A 23,289-nucleotide genomic window follows, 5' to 3' on the forward strand; every position below is an offset into this window, starting at 1 on the left:
GCGACGCTCCAGTGCAACCAACATCAGTGGTTTTAACTTGGTTGCCTCTAAGCACCATTATACCCACGACAATGCTTACAGGGCCAAAGCACAGGTTACTTGAGAGCAGCTTGGCCAGTCTCCTACCAGCTATCACGCTAGCTGCCAAAGGCTGAAGAGCTCCCAAAGTTCCCTATGGTCACAAGCTTTGGGAGCCCAAACTATTGCCTTAGGCTACACAAAATCTCTGTAGTCCTCCCAATGTTGTCCCAAAATGGGATTCTTCACCTGATATGCAAAGAGCCGATAACACACAAAGCTGAGATATTTATTTATTCCACATCTGCACAGAGATGGGTGCTAGGCAGCCACTCCACAAAGGTAGCACACCTTGGTTATCACACAGTAAGTATTTATACATTTCAAGCAACCGTTATCAGTACTTTTGCATCTATGCTTGGTTACCCTTGTTTTTATTGGTCCTTGCTATGTCTCATCTCTGCTTGAAGCTACAGCATCCCACCTTTTTACTAAGCGTGCTCAGTGAGGGGTGGGTTCAGGTGAGTAGGGGGCTTTTTCCCCTCTAGAGGTCAGGTTTTACCATGCTATTTAGGACAGTCCATTCGCAGTTCAGATAGCTCTGTGACTTTATCAGTAATAGAATTCCTCTTGTGCTTATCTTGTTATTTCTTTTGCTAATGGTGTCATCTTGTTTCTTTTCTCAGGGATGCGCCTCATTCACTATTTACAGAGGTGAAGTAGCATTCTTTGTTTTATTTCTCGGATCTCTCCAACACTAACTCCCAAGCTTCCTACTCCACCAGTCCTCCTCAGCCTACCCCCCTCCCAAAGTCCTTGCACCTCACTAGCTCCAGCCCAGCGGCCACCACAGAAAAGACACACCCCGGGACCGAGAGAACGGCAGAAGGGAGGGAGACGGATCAACGACAGCGCAGCGGAGCCGTCCCGCCACCACAGGGAGACGACCAATACCAACAACTCTCCTGCCGGCTTCCAAAATGGCGCAGGCGCGCGCCCCCTCGGCCAGATGCAACCAGGGCGGGGCGGAGGAGCGGGAGAGACCGCCCCGGGACAGCAGGGCGCATGCGCGCCGCCCGGCGGCCGGGCCGGTAGCAAGATGTCGGCGCAGGGGGATTGCGAGTTCCTGGTGAAGCGGGCCCGCGAGCTGGTGCCGGGGGACCTGTGGGCGGCTAAGGCCTGGCTCATCACGGCACGGAGCCTTTACCCCGCCGACTTCAACATACAGGTAAACGCCGCCGCACCAGCGCAATATAAAGGCAAGGCGCGCCGCTTCCACGAGCGGCCTTGAGGCGGGCGCTGGCTGACTGGCGTTTCGGCCAATGGGGGCGGAGGGGCGGGGCGGCCGGTTGCCGTGATGATGACGGGGACCCGACAGCGACTGCGACGATGTTGTTTCGTCTCCGTCACTCACCGTGGCGGCTGTGGCAGGGCCCTGCCAGGGGATGTGGAGAAGGGCGGCTCCCCTGGCAGCGGCCAAGCCCAGCACCCGTGGCAGCGGCCAGGCACAGCGCCCTGACAGGCGTCCGGGCCCAGCACCCAGCTGGCGGCCTGGCCCAGCATCCCCAGAGGGTCCGACCCAGCCCCTGTGACAGGGGCCGGACTGAGCACACGTATTTTGCAGCCGAACACTCTTTTGCAGACTTACTAAGTCGCGTTTCGTTCCCGTCAGAACGCACAGGACGGCTGTGGGGAAACACAGAGCTGTGCGGCGGTGGTGCCGCAGCTGCCCAGCCTCTCACTCTCCTGTCCAGTGGTTAAAAATAAAGTGGCGAGGTTGTCACTGCTCATTGTGTTTCAATAAAATCCACTCTTATGAATGCTTTGTGAAATTGGTGAAGGTGTTGGGTTTTTAATAACTGAGGGGAAGGTCCCTTTCTGCATCTGATGTTTGCACATGATGAAACATTTGGGTTTGCTGTCACAGAAAAAAAAATAGCCATTTCTAATAGAGATTTAAAGTACCACTCTTGCCTACAGCTTTCGTGATAACTTGGGTTTTTGCAGTGCGTTTGACTGGAAACAAACCATGGTCAAAGAACTCTTTGAGTTCTCACTAAGTTCTTTATTTGCATAAAATAAAGCCAGCATGTTAATATTAGAGTACTTGTCATACAGAAGTTTATGCCTAATTTAATGTGTGATTAGGTAGTCTAAACTCAGCTCCTAATTTCTACAGCAAATGTTGCAATCCTTTCATTTTCTGTTATTCAGATTGCTGTGGCAAATTTGGGCCAGTTTCTTAGAGTGGAAGGACTGATCTGATTCATAAATGTATTCAAGAAAGCTAATGTTCTGTTCTTCCGTCTTGCAGTATGAGATGTACACTATTGAGAGGAATGCTGAAAGGACAGCGTCTGCGGGGAGGCTGCTGTACGACATGTAAGTAATCAGAGCTAGAACTCTACAATTAAGCCAGCTGTTTGTTTCCATAAATGTCAGAGTTTCCAAAAATATAATGTGAGTGTTCCTGGAAGACCGTGTAGATAAATTAAGCAGAAAAGGTCTTATTGATTAAAAATACAGAGTAAAAAGGAAGGTTTCATTTTCCATTTGCCCATGTACATTCTTTCATAGGAAGGTTTTTTCTTGGAAACAGATTTTGAGATCGCTGTGCATTCTTTGCCATTTATTTTATTACAGGTTTGTGAATTTTCCAGACCAACCTGCTGTATGGAGGGAGATTAGCATTATTACGTCAGCATTAAGGAATGACTCACAGGACAAGCAGACACAATTTTTAAGAGGTAAGGGTTCTATTCAGTGAATAGTGAGAGTCCTGAAGGAATCTAAAGATAAGCCCTCTGGTTATGTATCTAGTGTGGCAAGTAAATGTCAGTCTTTTTAACTTTGCTTGTGGGCTGCAGATTTTTTTGCTCAGTTCATCCTTGGAGACTTCATTCAGTATGTTAGGCTTAGAAAACATGAAGGGACATGAGAAGCTGATTCGCATTACTTTGTCTCTTATATGGGTAGACTAAGTCTGCCAGAACAACAAGCACTTAGAAAAGAGGTTGCATAGGGAGTAAGTGGAATGGGACTGATGAATCATCATCCCACTGATTGCAGAGAACAATGAATGGTCATAAAAATGGGGTGAATTTGTACGTATGAAGTGAAGGTTATGAAAATTAACAGTGACCAGAAGGTCTTGGCATTCACTGCTGTGAACCACAGGCAGTTTTCAAAGCAGGCTTTACACCTGACAAATTATAATGTGCTGTTTGAATATGTGCTGCAGAAGCTCTGAGGATAAGCAGTGTGTAACTCTGCATACAGGCTATTCCGGTTAAGGAAACACTTGCTTTTTCATGAGGTGTGTTTATTTTTCAGAGAGAATACGTAAAATTTACAGGGAGAATATGTTTGTTTCTTTTTAGTGTCTCACTGACAGTTTAAATTGAAACAAATACCTTTTCATAATGAAGGAAGCATCTTAAAATGTCAAATATTTAAGTATTAGGATTTTCAGTATTCCACTCATTAGCAGTCTTACTTGTTAATTCAAGTTCTGTGCACCCGTGTAAACACAGATAAATGTTCTTGTGGTCTTCTCTGAAAGAAACAGCAGGTTTTTTCCAGGCATAGATATTAAAAGCAGAAAAAAGTATAAGGAAATCTTTTTCACTCTGCATGGCAAGGTGATGTTGACTAGTCTTTTAGTCTTTGTCAATCACCTTTACAGTTCAGACGTAGCAAGTTAAACACTTTTTGATTATTTTTTTTTTTTAAGGATTATTTGAAACCCTTCCTGGTCGGGTCCAGTGTGAAATGTTACTGAAGGCCACAGAGCAGTGTTTTAACACATTAGAAAGGGCAGAAATGCTACTACTACTTCTGCGACGTTTCCCAGAGACTGTGGTGCAACACGGGGTAAGAGACGAGAAGTTCATAGTAACTATTCAGGATATTGGCATTCTATTTCTTGAGATTTTGCTGAAATGTATTTTCCTTTGCTTAGTGAGGAAGTAAGTCTATTTATTCATGTTTAATTGTGGTTAACAGTGCCAATTGCTGTATCTTGACATTTCCACCAGGAAAGAATTGGGCAGAAAACAAATGGAAGCAAATAAAACGTTTTTGTTTTGTAAAATGCAAGAATATTCCATGCTTTTTGAAAAAGCAGAATAGCACAAAAAAGAGTGTAGAGGACTATTACAGTCTGAGAAAGAATATTGCTTCAGCTTTTTGTCAGTAAACTCTCATTGAGGGCAGAGTGCTTTGAAGTTATGTTTAGACTCCAAGCAGCCGCATATTTGCTTTGACTTATGAAACTACAGCTGGAGCTCTTTAAATGATGACTTACTTTATTTAAGGACAGTTTAAGGAAGTTTAAAAATAGTTTAAAGACTATAAAACCTGTTAGTTCTGAGACTGATGTACACTAACATGTTCTAGCTCGTACTAGCATCAGGCAGAGTGCAGAATCAGTTACTACAGCGCAGGTGACGAGCTGCAACTTTAAGGCCTGGTACCTCCATCGCTTTCACCTGTCTGCACATCTTTACTGATACAGTCGCATGCACAGTTTTTCTTCTAGCCTTGTTTTGCTGTCTTCTGGCCTTGCTTTTCACCTGTTAGGAAGTAAGGATAGTAGAACTATATATTTAGAGACTAGCACAGTCAGTTGCCATATAGTGAATTGCTACTCATGCATCCACTGAATTATTGTTCAACTCCATTGAATCACAGTTCAAAAAATTTCTAAAACCACTGGTCCAGTGTTTGATTTTCACCTCTGCTTACCCAGGTGGGCCTTGGAGAAACATTATTAGATGCTGAAAGTATTGAAGACCAAGAATCCCCAGTGAATTGTTTTAGAAAATTATTTGGTAAGAAAATATTAAAGTTCTTGTTTTATTATACAGCATTTTAGTATGGCAGGATTCTGAGTTCAGTAAACTACTTTCAAGATATTAAGATTAGAAAACCACTTTAGTCAGAAGAGGCTCAGGCCAGGCTGACCATATGGTACAAATTGGTATTACAATCATTCATGTGAAGTTCTTTGTGATCCTTTGTGATGTATGGTCAGCCAGAGATGGAGGCTTACATTGCTGATTGAGAAACTTTATTTAGGACAAAAGGAACAAAAAGCCCCACAAACCTGAAGGATTTTTTCATTTGTTTTCTATTTTAGTTTGTGATGTTCTTCCTCTAATAATTAACAACCCTGATGTTCGACTTCCTGCCAGCTTGTTATATAAGTATCTGAATAAAGCAGCAGAATTTTATATTAACTATGTAACTAGATCAACACAGACAGAAAGCCAATATCAAGGTAAGAATATTTTTACAAAATTAACCTTTCTTAGAATGTATTTTAGTATTAGTGAAGTAATATCCATAAATTAAGAATGCATTACTTTTATGTAATGTATCCCATAGACAAGGATCATAGAATCCTAGAATCATAGACTATCCTGAGTTGGAAGGGACCCATAAGGATCATCGAGTCCAACTCCTGGCTCCGCACAGGACCAGCTGAATCAGAGCATATGACTGAGAGCGTTATCCAGATGCTTCCTGAACTCAGTCAAGCTCGGTGCTGTGACCACTTCCCTGGGGAGCCTGTTCCAGTGCCCGACCGCCCTCTCAGTGAAGAACCTTTTCCTGATATCCAACCCAAACCTCCCCTGTCGAAGCTTCATGCTGTTCCGTCAGGTTCTATCACTGGTCACCAGAGGGAGGAGATCAGCGCCTGCCCCTTCGCTCCCCCTTGTGAGGAAGCTGTAGGCTGCGATGAGGTCTCCCCTCAGTCTCCTCTAGGCTGAACAAACCAAGGGACTTCAGCCTCTCCTCATACGTCTTCCCTTCTAGACCCTTCAATATCTTTGTTGCCCTCCTTTGGACACTCTCCAATAGTTTTATGTCCTTTTTGTACTGTGGTGCCCAAACCTGCACACAGTACTTGAGGTGAGGCCGCGTATGATTAATAGTAGTATTTGATATTTCTTAGTTCTTTGATAACCAAAATATCTCATGATGCTTCAACTACTTAGTCCTGATGCTCATGATGCTTCAACATATGTACTGAGAGGTAGGATAAAATGTCCAAGATCATCTTATCCAGCTTATTAGCTCTCTTGGAGGAGGAGGCAGAACTGCCTACTGATCCCCTGAATCATTACCCTGAAAGCTCCAGTGTACATTTTTACATGTCTCCTTCTTGAAAATAAATCAATTGATTTGATTTCTTTATGAAGAGAAAAATGTGCTGGTTTTCCTAGGTTCACAAGATTCCTCTGATATTATGTCTCCAAGCAAGCGTAGCTCTCAGAAATATGTAATAGATGGTCTCACAGAGAAATCATCCCAGATTACAGATCCTTGGGAGAGGCTATTTAAAATACTGTCTGTGGTGGGAATGAGGTGTGAATGGCAAATGGATAAGGGAAGAAGGTGAGAAATGTGTACTTTTCCAGGTATTTCTTCTCAAGGAGAATTTGGCTTTTTAATTCTTAAGGAGATGGGTTGAAGAAGGATTTTAATAAGAGGACATTTTGTGTAAATTCAGTGCAGCTCTTCTTTCAAGACTGTACAATGTAAAGCAAAAGCATGGATCTAAGGAGTCCTTTGAAATTACTCTCTCAACTAACTCTTTGTTGATGAAAGTCATGCTTAAGAACTATAGTACTGTGGGGTATCCTTTCCTAGGTGCCTCAGCAAAGAGAAACATGGTAAATGTTTAGTGAAGTTTCACTGGCGTGCATTCCCAGCCTCCACTGACTTGCAGCTGGGGGATTTCCTCAGTCAAAACATTAAGTTTTTCATATTCACTGTGTGTTCTTTCATTTAGTTTTGGAGTCAGTGTATCATCCTGAACTCTTTTTTGTCTCTCTTCCTCAGAAGTTATGGTGATATTTTGCATCGAATGAAGGACCTCTGCAGATACATCAGTAACTTTGACAGTGATGCACATGCTAAATATAAAAATCAAGTAGTGTATTCCACGATGTTGGTCTTCTTTAAAAATGCATTCCAGTATGTCAGCAACATCCAGCCATCGCTCTTTCAAGGTTAGTTTCTAATGTTTCAGCTTTTGTAAAGAGTTCTTTGTGACTTCATTGCTAATGTCTGAAAGATCTTTACTCATTAGTCTATTGAAACTATCATTTTACAAAGTGACATGGGTCTTTTTTAAAATTCTCCCGACCCTTTAATCTTACCAGCAGTAGTAGATGATGACAACTACTGTAGTGGATCAGACCAAAGACCAATCTAACTTGGCATCATGGTTTCAGCCCTCGCTGGCAGCAGTCAGTTGTCTAGCAAAGAGAAAAGTAACAGACGAGATGTTATGAGAAACATCCCAAGGGTTGATTCCTACTCTTCCTACTCATCATGTTTGCTTCATTTTCTCCTCTGATTCTGTTTCTTTGAAGCTGACATTTTCCTGGCTTCCTTCAGTCAAAAGATTGTACAAAAAGCTTCCACAAAATAAATGAAGATATTTTTGCATTAGGAACACACAACAGATTTATAATTAATCAATTAAAAACTGAATAGAAAAAAATTTCCTGAAGTTCATAAGCTTCCAACATGGCTTTCTTTGTATAGTTTAAGCATAATCTTAAAGATGTGCTTTGCACATTAATCCTAATTTGTAATTAATTTGTAAATTGAACATTTAAAGTATCAGTGGTTACCTGTGCTTTTTTCCTACCCGCTCAAATCTGCATTTGGGGCATAGCAGGTTGCTTGGAATACCTTGGATTGCTTCTCCAGGGATTGACTGGACTTTTCAGGGATGGCCCAGAAGCTGAAGGAAGTTCTTTAACCTCCAGTTTGTTTAGAACTTACTGAAATAAACAGCATTTTAAAGAGGAATTTTCAACTCTTAGTAGTGTGCATTTCCTGCTTCTTCACTCACTGCTAGGAAATCCGTTGCAACAATAAAAATTTTCACCATAGGTAATTAGTACTTATTAACACTATAATTACTGATTCATGATAAAATTTCCATTTTAATTGTGTGTTTTGTTCATAACTTTTATCACAGTTTCCTGCATGGAGTAAATAATCATTTGAGTAACTAAACGCTCAATACAAATGATGGGTTTTAAACAACTTTACAGAAAGTTGGGTAATCAGTTGAACAATGTCCGTAGATAGGTAAACTCAGAAGACAAATTACAAATGACAACTTGTGTGCAAAGAAAGTGTAGTCACTTTAACAACTACAGGAACTAATGGAGTTGAATTTTTTTCTCTATCCTGAGGAAAGAAGAGTTATGGTGGGGCAGTGAGATACTTTAGCTGTGCATATAGTTTTAGCTGCTTGATTCTGAGTTGAGGAAGAAAGGAAGTAAAGCATTGGTGAAAATGTTCCTTTAAGTTCTACAGTTGAGTATGTTAAAGTTCATGTTTTCAGACTGAACCACCATAAAAGAATGTATACTGAGACGGCAAAGTGAAGTCCCTTCTGTGCAGCATTTCTGGTACCCCCCATCGTTTCCTGACATCAGGAAAGTATTTCCAAGATATCTTTTACTCATTTCTGCTTTAGCATTAAAGTCCAGTGGTATTTAGTGCCTTTCATATTCTTCTATCATTAGGGTTTTTCCTCCTTCTCGTTGGAGGGCTCTCTTTAGAAATGTAGTATCCTACATATTTTGGAAGTGTAGTGGTGGGGAAAAAAGCTGTCTCCTCCTTAATCCAGTAACTCTGAGTTTTGATCTCTGACTTTCTTCTCGTGTGCATGGATTTGCAAGAAACCTCTTGGAAGAAAACTGTTCAATGCATTTCTCTTACATAATTCCTGTCTGCCTTGCTGGAGGCTTGAGAACTGAATGAGGCAATTCACACCTCTCATAACTTTCAGGCTGCCTGCAGGCTTGGCAGGAGTTGCTATTTGGGCTGATGCTTTTAGGGGTTTATTTATAACGCTCTGTGCTAGAAATCAGTTAAAAACTCTGTAAGCTTAAATTCTAGAGCTTGGTTAGACAGAAGAACACAACATTGCTCTTTGTATGGCTGTGTAATTTTCAGTCATGTAAGAGAAAGTTTGCAGCCCAAATCAAGGGTGAGGTTAGGTTTTGTTTTGTTTTAGGACTGGAGGTTTTGGAATAAAGGCTACTGAAAGCAAAGCACTTAACTGTTATTCATTCAAATCAGTATGAGTAAAAGAAAAACCCACTCCTTTCTTCTCAGATGTTAGAAGTAGGCAGCTCTTGAGATTCTAGTGATAAAACTCTTCCAGCATCCCAGTTGTGGTACTTTCATATCAGTTTCTCACAGATGCTATTTTCTACGTTATGACATGGCTCTGTTTTCAGTTCACACAGGTTAGGTTCCAACACAGTGGACACGTGATGGTACGGAAAGGAAATTTCAACGTATTGTAGCCTTTGTGTGGGGGACATTTCAGTGGTGGTATTTAGTTTGAAACTAGTCAAAGGAGATGACATTATTTGTTAAGCATGCCAGGTTGGTTGTTTCTTGTAACATTAACTTCTATTGTAGTGGACTCCTTACACATCACTTTTGAGTAGGTGGGAAAAGCTTAATGTGGGTTCTTCTATGTCAAGAGATGAAATGGATTGTCCTTATACTAAGCTCTCAAATTAGTTCTTTGCAATTATGAATGAGGCCTTAGCCTCATATCTTTATGCAAATAGAAACATAAGAAATGCCTATACTGAAAATACTTGTCCACACTACTGTCTTCTCTGGTGGAGATTTCAACCAGGACAAATGGATTAATGGATTTCCCCTTTCCTTTATATTTCTCTTTATGTGAGCTTTGCACATCTATATGCAACTTGATTGTGCAAAGGGAGAAAATGTTTTCAAAGGGAAGCTTTCTCATTAGTGGCCATGTACCAATATTGTTTGAGATTGTTGTTTGTATTTTGTATCTAATGAAACTTAAGCACTGAGATCTGAAATAACAGGTGCCAGATCCAATTGGATGTTCTGTGACACCAGTGGAAGCAGAAATTGTGTCTTCTGTGCTTCAAAATGAGGCTTCTCTAGAGGCTTTGGGGAGTGATGATGGGCTCAATTAAAGGTTTAATTCTGTATACTGAAATCAGTGGGGGCAAAGCTGACACTGAATGATCCTACTAAAGAAATCTTGTGATGAAATATGCTCACTTCTTTGAGGTGTCAGTGCCTGTCAGCATATTTGGTTTCTCATGAGAATGTTTTGTGAATATTACTGTACTTCGCCATGTTTGTGGCTGTTAACTTCAGAGCATTTTGTTCTGTTTGCCTGCTGAATAGTTATATAAAAGCAAATAATACTTAATGAGAGAACACCTGCTGCCTGAGTATACATTGTGCCTGCTCAGTAAGAAAAGGATCCAAAGATATTCTGAAACTCTCAAGCAAACTCTTGTGATGTCTGGTAAATGGATTCTGACCTTTATCGTAAGTCTGCTTTGAGAAAACCATAGCTTTACCAGCATAGTTTAAGCTTATGCAACTTAAATTAATTAATTTCAGATTGTTTTCTCTAGCATTATAATAATTACTTGTGAAGTAAACACAACCAGCTTGATGTAGGCAGGAGACCTTTCAGATCAGTTTAGAGCAATCCTGAATTAATTTATCCTTAAATCCAGGTCCAAATGCTCCAAACCAAGCCCCACTGGTTCTTCTTGAGGATGTGACCAACATCTATGGTGATGCAGATCTTGATCGTAACAAACACATACACAAAAAGAGGAAACTTGCCGAAGGAAGGGAAAAAACAATGGTAACTTTTCTAGACTTTTTTGTTCATAACAAGAATGGCATTGGTACTGGAATGTAGACAGTAGTGGTTTTGACACAGATCTAATAGACACATTGTTAGAGCTACCCTGGAATATCTGTTTATGACCACAGTTTGCAAACAGATTTTTTTGGCTAAAGCCAAGAAGAATAAAACAATTTTTATAGCAATTGCTATAGACACATATGTGCTGATGTGAATACTTGAAGTTGAAGGAGTTCAGCAGAGACTTCAGAAACTGGTAAAAATGGTAGCTATAGCAGTCAGATGTTCCTACAGCTAAACCTCCAAATTAATTGACTTTTCATGATTGGAACTGTGAATACATCTATTTCTCTAATAGTAGAATACCACTATTTTGTAGAATTTCCCTGCTGGTAGAAGTACGCACTTATACAAGAATTACATTTCTTTTGCATTATGCCACTGTAGGCTTAAACTGGGTGATAAAGTGTAAAGTATGTACGTACTTTAACAGATAATCTGGCTGAAGCTCAGTGGTGGTGGTAACAGTGGCACACAACGTTTAACAGAATGAATTCATTTGGCATACTGTTTAGCACGCTATACCACCGAGTTTCTTGGTAGCAAAGCAGATTGTTCTAATATTAAAACAAGCTAAGCAAAAAGTCACTTAAAGGCACTTAAACTAGGACCTTGGCATCTCTAGTACAGAATTGTTTTCTTGTGTTCAGGGGAACTTCTGTGACTTTAGAGTCCTTGGAAATAAGTATAAATTAAAGAAGTGAATCTTTTTGTTTTATACTGATTCTTAAGCAGAGCTCAGATGATGAGGATCCTTCTGGGAAGGCACGAAGTCGCCATATTACAGTAAACAAGGCAGATCTTGCAAACTCTATCGAAGTACTAGAGAGCTTTAAACTGGCAAGGGAGAGCTGGGAGCTGCTCTATTCTCTGGAATCACTCGACAAAGGTAAGGCTGACTGCAGGCAGAGTTGCATTTAGGCTTCATTGCTATGCATAGAAGTCATTTTACTATTGTTAAAATAGAATTCCTGTCATTGTGAATCCTTAAATTTGCTTTGGGTCCCGAGTATTTTTGATCTAAGTTCCAATAAGAAGCTTTAGCAGTTGTTGCATTTTTGAATATTTTGTTCCTGGATTTCATTTCATTCTTCATGCATCTTTGCTTATTCACCCCCACTTCTTTTGGAAGCAGCTTGTACTGAAGGAGCAGTTGGTTAATAGTAGTGCTGATAATACTAGGTGAGGATATGCTGCTAATGGCTGCTTTAGTTCATTCTTAAGAAGATGTCTGTACTGTGTCTCTCCCTTTCTGATAATATCTGGTGTGATACTCTTGAAAACAAATTCCTGTTCTAAAAAGCAGGAAAATAGTACCACCTAGCTGCTCTTAGATTTGTTGGACACTGTGAAGAGAAGTGTAATCCAAATATGATTGTATTGGAAGAGAGTATCCTATATCTGAAAGATTTCCCACTCTTTACTGGTTAGGTTTTTTTCATTTTTAAATTCAGCTATTTTTTTCTAGATAATTGATATTTAACCCAAAGCTGTGCAATGTTTCATTTTCTCTTTTATTTTTTTCTTCTCTGACCACTTACGCAGAGTTCACCAGAATTTGCTTGTCATGGAAGACAGACACCTGGCTTTGGTTAAGAATCTTTCTTACAGACATGATCATCTACCAGGTAAAAAATAAAGCAAAAATTAGTAAAAATGACACCATTACGTTGCTGTTCTAGTGAATAGCTGTTCTGCTTACCCAGTTTGACTGCTTTAAGTGTCTACTGATTTTATCCTTTAAAGCATGACCCCAAAAGGTCGTCTTCTTAGGATATTCCTGTCCCAATAGCTGTTTGTTGAGTCCAGCTGGTTTTTGCATATGGGAAAGATCTCTGCACTGGCGTTTTGACCAGTAGATATATATGGTGTTATGGAAGAAAAGTGCATTTTGTCTGTTTGTTAGTGCATTCTGTTGGAACACAGAGACACACATTTTCAAAGAGCAGAAGATTTTAATGTCTCAGTTAAAATTTATCATTCTCCTCAGAAATTAGTCTGACTGTACTCATTCCAAATACCATCTATAGAACAAAGCTTGTTCTTTTATATTTCTCCTTTGAGGTCTTTTATTTTTGCCTGTACTTGTACCTGAACAAGAGCTATTTCAAACTTTATTAGTCTGAAGAAAGTACTGATTAACTCTGAAGAGCATTTGTTTCAGTTATAAATGCAATTTTGTAAACAGGTTTTTTAAAACAGAATTCCGTTTGTCTTCTCGCTGTCTTGCAAGTGATTGATCCACACAGCACATCACTGGAGAGTGTTCTGGTAGATTAAAATTTTGAAGCCCTGTTACTTGGATACACACTGTTTTGAAAGCTTTCTGTAAGGGAATTTTTATTTCTGTCTTTCTACCCATTGCATACAGAAGACGCTAACACTGTCTTTTTATATCTTTTTTTTAAAGGGGCAGTACAAAAAAGCAATTAGCAGCCTACATCACTTGGCAGCTCTTCAGGGTTCTCATTCTCCACAGCAAATTACAGGACAAGGATCACTAGAAAACCAGAGAGCGCTAATCCAGTTAGCAACATGCCACTTTGCCCTTGGAGAATATCGGGTAGGTAGAGCATTCCACACTCTGGTCCTTGATCATCTGGCCCTGTGGTTCCTGTTTGTCATCTTCCTTTGAATTTTCCCGTTAGCCTTCTTTCAACAGGGTATCGAACGTAAGCCAGGGTCTACTGAAAAATCCATGCTTCACAGGGAGAAGAATTGCACTTCCTGGCACAGTAACTGACTGTCCATTAGTATCTCTCTTAAAGAGTCAGTTTGGTAATTATGATTTGTGGAGTTTAGTTATGATTTTCCGTAGCTACAAGTGTTTGAGTGGTCTGTAAATGTAACCTTAAATTTGAATTCCTTAACTTCTGAAACAGTTTTAAATACTGAGGGAAACTTCTTAGGTATAGGCTTCATGTGGCAAGGGAAAGGAGAGGTTTATAGAAAAGAAAGTTTTGTGATCATCTTAGAAAAGAATTAGTTATCAACTGACAGTATAAGAGACTCCAGAACAATATTGTTTGGCCTGACCTCTGAACTCGCTTTACCTTTGCAATAGGTATTTTGTGTTTTTAATGTTACAGGAGTGCATAGTGGTTTGAGGTCAGTCAGTGTCAGCACTAATAATAAAGGCTGGGTCTGTTAGGATCTAACATCATCCCAGTACAACTGGACAAGACTTATTGTCACTTCCAGTTTACTGCTTTTTCATTGGAAATGTGATAATATATCCCCACAGACCTCTTATTGTCTCTAGGAAATAGCATTAAAAATTCATCGCATTTCTGTCATGTTGTCAGATTGCCATTTTCCTTTCTATTTTTTACCATGGACAGAATAAGCTTTTAAAAACTATTCTAAGAATTAATTTGAAAACTTAATCCTTCAAAATAAAATAGGTTTTCATTGCAGTTGTATTGACCTTACACTCTTGAAATGAAGAATGCCAATACCTATTTTTTTCACAACTAAAATGACTTATGTAGGCTCACAGAGATTGTTTAATGATAGCTACGTCTTTTTGCTCAGCCAAACTGAGTTAGACATTGTCCACTCGAGTTTTAGCAGAGAATTTTGTGATTGTTCTTTTTCTTTTGCGCTATGTGAAATTTTTAATCATTATTAACATATCTGAATTTTAAGAACTTTAATTTAGACTTAGCATTATCATGTCTCTCTTCTTTTTATAGCAAACATGCGAAAAAGTGCTTGACCTCATGTGCTGTATTTTACTTCCAATACAAGATGGAGGTAAAGTACAAGAGGAGCAACCTAAAGTCAAGTCTAAATTCAGGAAAGGTATGGAGTTGCTACTACCCTAAACTCAGTGTCAGCTCAATTTTAGTTCATGCATTTCAGTTGAGTATATAATTCTTCTCTTTTTGTATTACAAAGAGAGAGGAAGTTCTTTATCCCCTCTTGGCTTTGTGAGTGGTTTTCCTGCTGGTACCTACTAAAGTGTTTTGGTGACAAAGTCCTACCACAGGGAAAGAGAAAAGAAGAAAGAATTGTAAAATGTGTAACTTCAGGTTTTGAATCATTTGTAATTTACCTTCAAAGTTTTCCTCCCTACCTGAGATTTGGCAATTGTAGATTTGTTTTGCTCCATTCTGATTTCTTTCAAACTTAGATAATCATGAGGCCCCTAAAGAAGTGTATGATAAACTGTTCTGTTGCAGGGTCTGATTTGAAGCTTTGGCCATGTACCAGTAGAGCTATCATGCCTTACTGCCTTCATCTATTGTTAGCTTGTTTCAAGGTAAGCTATAGTCAAGGCTTCACATTCTCTTGTGTCTCTAAGGCCTGGTTGATGTATCTGGTGTCCTGCAATGGCATGGCCTTATCCCAGTGGTGTGACTAAGGGCTGTGCCTCAAGGTGTGAAGAAGGGCTGTGCCTCAAGGGCTTCTCACCTAAATGGGTTTGTGGAGGCTCTTTTTTTGGGTGGGGAGGGAGTGCTGATGGAGGAGGGTTTGTTCTCTCTTCTTTTTCTCTTCTATTCATTTTAGTTTTGGGGAGCGGAGATAGAATTAATCTCAAAATATTTTTGTCTGTATTCAGACTTCCCTTATAGGTCAGTGGACAGAATTTGGTATTTTGGCTGGAAATTTCCAACCTATTTTAAATGTGTATGTTAGGACAGAATGAAATATGCTCATAAAGAACAACAACTGTGTTTACACAGATGTAGGTGAGATGAATCCCTTACATTTATAAGAGCAACATGTGCTTCCTGATTGCCTTAATGTCAATTTTTTTCCCTGAAGCTCAGAGCTTTCACAGACAGCAGAGATGACATGGCGCTGGGCCATGTAGTTGTTCTGCTTCAGCATGAGTGGCCAAGGGGTGAGAACTTGTTCCTGAAAGCCATCAACAAAATCTGCCAACAAGGAAACTTCCAGTATGAGAATTTTTTCAACTATGTCACGAGTATCCTTTCTCTAACCAAGAATGTCTTTCACATCCAAAACTATGTGCTGGGGTGTTGGAAAAGCTGTTAGATAGTTTCAGCAGCAGCTCTTCTCCATGAATCGTATTCTGTATTTATTTCCATACCATGTAAGCCTCTTGTAATAGGTGGCAGTGCACAATGGACTATAAATAGGGCTCCTGTCACCTGTTCTGGCACTTGAGAGTACCCTTAAGTACATTGCAATTGCACTTCCATTCAGAAAAACAGCAGCTTAGGCTGCTCGTGCAAGTGATGGCAGTCTTTTCAGTAAGATATATAGGTCATTATGCTACAAGGTTGTTAACAAAAATGACAAAGTGGTACCCATGCTTCAAGGACTTGAATGATTTTGGCTGTTGTTTATGAAATGCTTTGTGTGGGAAAGATTTTTGGGTTGAGTAAGGTGATGAGATATGTCAAAGTTCATGCAAAGCATGTCTGATTTCTGTATTCAGATATCTGACATACGCTTTGGTCAGTATACACACATGTGAACAGTTTAGTGTTTAACCTAAATAGACATCCAGCCATGATCCCCAGGAAGCAAGGAGTCTGAGTCCTATCTGAGACAACTAAAAAAGCTCTGGTGTTAAAGGAAGGAAAAAAAAAAAGAAGAAAAGCTAAGTAAGGGACCGAAATAGAAAACTAAAAAGGGTTGTATGTGCCACCGTGGTGGCATTTCCTTCAGTCCCAGCCTCAGTATGCACAACTTTGATAACCTGCAATGCAGGAAAAAAAAATAAAAACAACCAGGGAATTTGGAGAGATGATCTTTCTTTACCTTTGACTGAAATGAAGAAAGAAATGAAGAAAGAAAAGAAATTGACTGATGTGTGCATTTTGCACTTCAAAAAGCCATTTCTCATGAATTTGTGGAAGATTAGGAATACATATTATCTTCTTTATCACTTTTAAGAATGAGATACTTCAATAGCTGTTCATTTTGACTGTCCTTTCAGCAATGTGGCTTCAGATGTGAGGGATAAGAAGGAATGTTCTCTATCATTTTTTCCGTACTCAAATCTTTAACGTTTTCTTCAGATATTGATATGTTGGAGGAATTTGCTTATTTAAGAACACAGGAAGGAGGGAAAATTCATCTGGAACTGCTGCCAAATCAAGCAATGTTGATCAAGTAAGGACAAAAAAGCATTTACTGTTTTCTTTGGAAAAAAAAAAAAAGGGAGTAAGTTCTGGTTGTAATCTTTCATGTAATCTTCTGGATAGTAAGTTTGTCATCTCTTTGAGTTTAAATTTAAGGAGTTGGCTAAGGAGTTCAAACAAGGCCGTGAGTTTCTTTTTCTGACTCTCCTGCTGATCTGTGAATTCTTTTTGGAGGTTCTTCAACTTTAAACTCCTGCTTTTACAGAACTTTATTTTTAAGTCTTGCATTTGCTTTAAAATGATCCATATTAAAGTGATTACACTATTGGTCTTTCAACCAGACACTTGCACTTTGCAGGAATTCTTTAAATAACTAGGCATGAGTGCAACATGGTGTTAATTTTGCTGAGCAATAATTCCAAACAGAAAGCACTATTTGTTGTAAACAAAGTTATGAAAGACCACTGAATGATAAAAAACTTAGGTATAAAACATAAATTAAATTACACTCCAGGTAAACTCTAATAACCTTTCTGTCAGAACTAGCAGGTCATCTCTTGCTATGTACTGAACAAGCTTATTCTGCTTAGCTTATTACGAGATGCTGAAGGAAATTAATGATTTGGATTAACTTCCTAGGTGTTCTTAGTTTTGAGACAAGACTGAACAAGTATCTGCTGCAGGGTTTTAGTGGCAGAATGTTTTGGAATATCCTGGTTGTTTGTTAAAACTCGTGGTATTTTGCTTTATAAGAGGGGGACTGCTGAAGTTTGTTGAATTCCAGTTTGGGTCAGTGTATTCTGGCTATTCACTAACTAGAAATGGGCTAAAGATTTAAAAAAATGGGAGCCTAACATTAGACAACTGGATCCAAATTTGGACTAGTAAATAGATTTTCCAGACTTCTATGTAACCAACACAAAAATGAGATACTAGGTGTAATTAAAGAAAAGAAGAAATACAAATGCTTAATTATGTGACAGAGAATTTTCTCTTTTAAGCTCTAGATTTTCAAACTCTTACCCTTGCTATATCTCATTGCTTCTAACCAGCTGTATGAAAACAAGAATCAGGGTTTGCTGCACTACATATGATGTTAAGTAATAAGCTTTGTCAGCAAGAGGGCTTAGCACTGAAGACTACACCTGGTAACTTCTTAGCTGCTATGTCAAGTTAGCTGTAATAGTTCAGCACTATTTCTCTGCGTCACGGCTTTTATTTTGATTGGTGTGGTAGCTGTTACTGTTCTGACCCCACCAGTCAGGAAGTAGGCAGTGAGCAGTGTTTCTAGCAAGACTGAAATCTCTTTGACCTCCTTTTGACCAGTGTTATGTTTGCTCAATGATGGAAATGCTTGTAGGAGAGAGGTGCGTTCCTTTGTGCTTATTAAGCCAAAACAGTCAAATATCCCATCCAGCTGGAAATGCCGTGTACATTTTATGTGACTGAGGCGTGTAGGACAGGAACCACTTCATCAGAGAGCTGATGGGAAGGAGAGTTCAGGGTGTCATCTGCTAATTGGAGATGACGACTACTCAGCTGGTACCCCAGATATTTTTTTTAGCTGGGCTGGCTGTGAGGCTCAGGGATGGTGTCACCCAACAGTGTTGACCTCAGTGGCACTGGTTAGCTCACAGCCTCTCCCAGCAGGGGGTTTAGATAAAGAGTGCCAGCACAGCCCTGTTTCCTGGGACAATGGTTGGTAGGCTCAAAATCTGCAGACTGGCTTTCATCTTTCAAAACCATCACCAGTTCTGGTTGTAGGAGCTGCTGCACCATCCTCTCAATAATTAGCAGAGGCAGCTTGGATACTGTTCAGTCATGCACAGGAAGACTCTGAGTTTGCCACAGGAGCCCATAGACAAAACAGCTGCTCCGATGCCTGATCTTTCCTCGGCATAAATGTGCATGGCACTCCTGCATCTTAATTGATGGGCAGTGTATTACAAATATTAAATGTTTTTTATAAGGACAGCTTTTTGATTTATGACTTACAGGACATTTTCTCCCCAGGTGAATTCCACATTCTTCTTCCAGTACTTTTCCTCAGTGCTTTATACTTCATAGGAAATTACGTTCATTTTTTTGAACCTAGGAAAGCAAACTGTAATGTGGTTTTCAAAAGCTGAAGTAAGATCTTGGTAGCCTGCAGACTTATAATCAGGTCCTGCAAAATAGATGCACAGCTTGGAAGCTTTCCCTTTGCTTGTATCCATTGTGCGAATATGAAGGTCTGTGGTTTGGGTTTTAACTGGTGATATAGCCAGCTCATTCTGTTTGCAGTGTCAATGAGGCTTCTGCGATGAGCTCTGAATTCAACCATTAAGTGCTTTTGAACTCCTTTCTAGACAAGCCAAGTTTCATAGTTTTATTGATTATACACGTCAGTAGTGGCAGTGTTAGCTAGTGACGTTAAAGAGGAAAAGAACAATATGCAAGAAATTACATTAATATTGTGCGCCTCTTTTTGATAAATCTTGCTTTAATAAGTCTAATCTTAGCCTACCAAACTGCATAAACTTGATGCGAAAGCTGTTGAGTGCTCTGCCTCTACTCACATTCCCATCACATCTCCCCTTGGGGACAGAGGAGGAAAAGCTTAATTGGTTTGAAGTGAAACAAAGTATCTTGAAAGTGTAATTTTTATTCTGATTGTGCCTGTGGCTGTGTTCAGGTCTGACTGCAGATCTTGCAAACAGTAATGAAGACATAGTTCTGCAGAATCCCTTCTGCAGACATCTGCCACCCTGGGACCAGTAACATCTTGCTGTTCCTTTGTATTTGCTGTTCCCTGTGTCCATTTTTGCAAGTACTGGACTCATTCGTGCCAAGAACTTTTGAAAAATTATCTCATTTGATGAATAGTTCTTGTGAATATTTTATTTCAGGTTATTGTAGCCTTATTGTAGAGTGTTTCTGTACTACTGAAATGTTGCATCTTTATCTGACTTTTATAAACATAGCTCGCCATCCATATTCATTCATAAATTATAGATCCTAACCAAAATGCCCTCCTGGGAGATCTGAAAGTAGGCACCTAACTCAATATTACAGGCATGCAAGTGCGAGTCTTGCTTCTCTGCTCCCTTCTTAGCATCGATGGAGGTGAATGATGCACTCAGTACTCAGGTGCCTAATAAGATTTAGGCGATGTTTTGAAAGACTTAGGATAAGAAACTAGACCTGTTCTTTATATACCAAATTTCTCATTTCTCCTTTGGTGGGGCATTGGATTTGATCTAGGCTGGATGCATGAGGTTATTATCTCGTGTTACAGATAGCACACAGAGATAAGGACTTAACTTCACAGAGAAGACAAACTGTCTTACAGCTGAGACACCTTTTGGGGCTAGTTCACCTGGCCCTGGCCATAAACGGGAGGTTGCTCTGAGTGGGCATTTGTGCTCTGACATTGTGCCGTCCTCTAACAGCCACGTTTGTATACAGTTTAAATTTGAAAAGATGAAAAAGGCCATCTGTGGGCTAATGAAAAGATACTTAGGCAACCTGTAACAAATACTGTCATGTACTCAACTTGGCCTATTCCTGCTGTGCATGCGCTCAGCTTGGGCTCGGCAGCAAATCTTTTAACTCCCGAGCTGTGGGCTCTCCTGGTTCGCTGATGTGCTCTTGCTGGCTCTGCAGGGAAGCTGTGGTATCTGTAGTGCTCCTCGGATTAAATCTTTTTCTGACGGACACGCTTCCTGGGAAGAGCTATGACAGTTCATCGTAGTACAACTGTGAATTGTTTTTACACCTACCGCTGTACTTTCTCCCGGTGTAACTGTCCAAAAATACGTGTATATATTTAGACCACAGTTGCAGAACAGCCTTGCAATGAAATCTGGGGATATTTGCATGTTTGATGCTGTTAGGGTCCTGCACCCCTTCGGCTGCTCGGTGGTCAACTGCTCTGTGGTCTCACCCTAGTTCTTTGTTGCTCCTTGTTCTGGAGAGTTGTTTTGCACCGGAGGGGGAGTTGGTGTGTGGGTGTTTGAATGCTGCTATTTGCTGTTTTTTAAAGGACTTCTAGCCCTCCCATGGGGTTACTGCAGCAGGAATTCATACCTGTGCTACCGCCCAGCATACAGACTGCTGACAGGTACCAAGTGGAAAAACCCTGCTCATAGTGTGCTGTGTTTTGTCAACATGTTTTACTGCCCATGGTTTTCAGCAATTTGTTACTCAATATTTATCTTTTTTTTTTTCCTCCATTTGTGCCTACATTGCCTGGCAAACCATGTTGTTCTATTATAACATTTATTTTTCTTTTTCCCATAAGTTGCCAGTATCCGTGTCCTTTCAATTTAATAATCACTGTTGAATTTAAACAAAAATTTAGAAACCCCCCAAAATAATACCCATGTTCAATCACGTATTAGCAAGAGTGTAACCCTTTCTTTTCAAGATACTAGTTACAGGATCCCTTTGTAGCTACTTTTCTTCATTTAAGTTGCTCTGAATTCTGTTTTCTGTTTTCCAGCTGTTACATGACACGCATCTTCAAAAGTGCTGCCGGCTTGCTCAGTAGCTGTAGGTCGCATATTCTCCTTTAGGTTGTAACTGACCATAGCACTCAGCTGCCAGCGATGTTTAAGACAGTAAAGATGGAAAACAGGGCTTATCCCATAACCTCTGACTATGCTGGAGTATTTTTAGTGCAGTTTTGCTTCGCTCAGCCTAGCTCATCAATGAATTGCCCAGTAGTCTCCAGGCTAGTCTCTTTGCCTTTTCCACATGTTACAGAGGTCTCTGCTGTTTTGGCAGAGAGTGCTGGACTTGCTGATTTAAGTGAAGGTGGGGTGGTATTGTTGGTGACGGTAATTCCCAGACTTTTCCCCTTCTTGTTTCCAGCATCTCTGGATTGGCATAGATGCCCTCACCCTTTACTTTTTATTTCCTGTCTTTCAGTGTGCTTGCTGGGTTCGGCCCAGCTCTTCCCTTCTTACCCACCACTCAGGACTTGTCTCAACGTTACCATTATGCTTTTCTCTGTAATAAAATTTATGCTGCTCCTTTAGTAGTCCTAGGGCTCTCATTTCAGGGCATATCTTTTGCTTCCCTTCCCAAGTAGAGCAGGTAGATGTTACAAAGTCTTCATCTTACTTACCCCGGTCTGGACCAGCGCAAGTAAAGCGTAGTGCTTTGGCGCTGCAGAACATTGTTTTAAAGACAAGATTTAGGTATTGAGTGCTACAGGCCAGTGTGAGGACAAAGAACTGTTCATAAGAACAGCCTTTAACAGGGCAATATCCCAAGAGTTTCCCCAGCCAGCATCGCTTTAGCTTGCTCAGTAGCTGCGCCTTTGTTCTGTTTGGAAACAAGTCCTGAACTTCTGTGCAGAATAAATGTTATCCCTACCTGATGTCTGGTATCTCCACAAGAGGTGACTTCTACTGACGCAGACCCATAGCCTGGCTTTGTGTTGGCCTGTGAAGTGTTCACTGTGCCTTTCATTAGTCAAAGAGTTATCAGTGCCCATGGGATTATACAGGTCCTTCCTGCATTTTCCTACTGGTGCAAGATGCCCTCTGCTCTTTATGGTGGTAGCCATCTGTCCCCTTCCTCCAGAGAAAGCAGATTCATCTTTTCTTTCAACCCCCAACCATTTACAGAAATGATTACAAGGAGGAAGTGGCCCAGGCAGTAGAGAGGAAAAAAGGAATTAATTTCCCCAAGCAAGAGAACTCTGTTCATGCTGAGTTAAGGGAACAGATTTTCCTGTTAGCCAGAACAGCAACATTTTTGTCCCAACAGTCATAATCAAAGCAGTGAGAGCATAGACTTCTGTGGAACTTCTAACGGTTGAAAGACTTGTAAGCTACTAAACACATGATTTTTTAAAAGTAGCATAGCACGGGCTATTTGGCTCTTCTTACATAAACATGGTATGGACAGTAGATATATAGTAAGTGACATGCAGCACCCTTTAAATTACTGTAGTGCACCAAATAACCATTATATGATGTTGTCTTTCTCTCTTTCCTTCATGGCTTAAGGCATCATACAGTTACCCGGGGTATAACTAAAGGAGTGAAAGAAGATTTCCGCCTGGCCATGGAGCGCCAGGTCTCACGCTGTGGGGAAAATCTCATGGTGGTCTTGCATAGGTTCTGCATTAATGAGAAAATACTGCTGCTTCAGACTCTTGCTTGAATGGACTGGACCATGATGCAATGTCTCTTACAGAGAGAGGGGAAGGCTCTAAAGTGTATGAACAGCAGCGTGGTAGTGGAAAATCACTTGTCCAGCGTCTCAAAGAAATTCCCTATGAGTTACAGGTTCTGTAACACTACTCAGTGTTTGTTCACTGCTTAGTTTTCTTGTGGGGGTAGATAAAACTTTATAAATAAAACTTTGTTTAAGAAGTTTTCTGTAATGTCCTATTTGTTTTGGTTTTTATTCCATAGCATTATACTAAGGTGCGCATCTTAATTCTTCCTGTCT

At 40.2% G+C, this 23,289-nt stretch overlaps 1 protein-coding gene across 7 annotated transcripts; it reads left to right on the top strand.

Moving 5' to 3' along the window:
• Positions 1-1,078: 1,078 nt before the first annotated feature.
• INTS10 (integrator complex subunit 10) lies at positions 1,079-23,210 on the top strand. 7 transcript variants are annotated; one of them, XM_075751423.1, is made up of 18 exons: positions 1,079-1,246; positions 2,333-2,400; positions 2,662-2,765; positions 3,752-3,891; positions 4,769-4,850; positions 5,159-5,299; positions 6,249-6,420; positions 6,868-7,037; positions 10,587-10,720; positions 11,516-11,672; positions 12,329-12,411; positions 13,194-13,346; positions 14,479-14,587; positions 14,968-15,047; positions 15,554-15,716; positions 16,780-16,873; positions 20,867-20,944; positions 22,842-23,210. In XM_075751423.1, the coding sequence occupies exons 1-18, from the start codon at positions 1,118-1,120 to the stop codon at positions 22,996-22,998; spliced, it is 2,214 nt and encodes a 737-aa protein (XP_075607538.1). In that variant the 5' UTR covers positions 1,079-1,117; the 3' UTR covers positions 22,999-23,210. The 7 variants fall into 7 exon arrangements, with proteins under 7 accessions (XP_075607538.1, XP_075607539.1, XP_075607540.1 ...); XM_075751424.1 differs by having other exon boundaries at positions 11,519-11,672; XM_075751425.1 differs by lacking the exon at positions 20,867-20,944.
• The last annotated feature ends 79 nt before the right edge of the window (positions 23,211-23,289 follow it).

Source organism: Balearica regulorum, chromosome 4 (genome assembly GCF_011004875.1).
Source record: "Balearica regulorum gibbericeps isolate bBalReg1 chromosome 4, bBalReg1.pri, whole genome shotgun sequence".
Lineage (NCBI taxonomy): Eukaryota > Metazoa > Chordata > Aves > Gruiformes > Gruidae > Balearica > Balearica regulorum.

Bases quoted from the DNA above. Each gene is read 5' to 3' on its own strand.
- INTS10 (XM_075751423.1), top strand. From the start codon at position 1,118: ATGTCGGCGCAGGGGGATTGCGAGTTCCTGGTGAAGCGGGCCCGCGAG. The intron at 2,766-3,751 runs GTAAGGGTTCTA...TTTTTTTTTAAG, and splicing joins GCAGACACAATTTTTAAGAG to GATTATTTGAAACCCTTCCT. The intron at 16,874-20,866 runs GTAAGGACAAAA...TGTTTTTTAAAG, and splicing joins AATCAAGCAATGTTGATCAA to GACTTCTAGCCCTCCCATGG.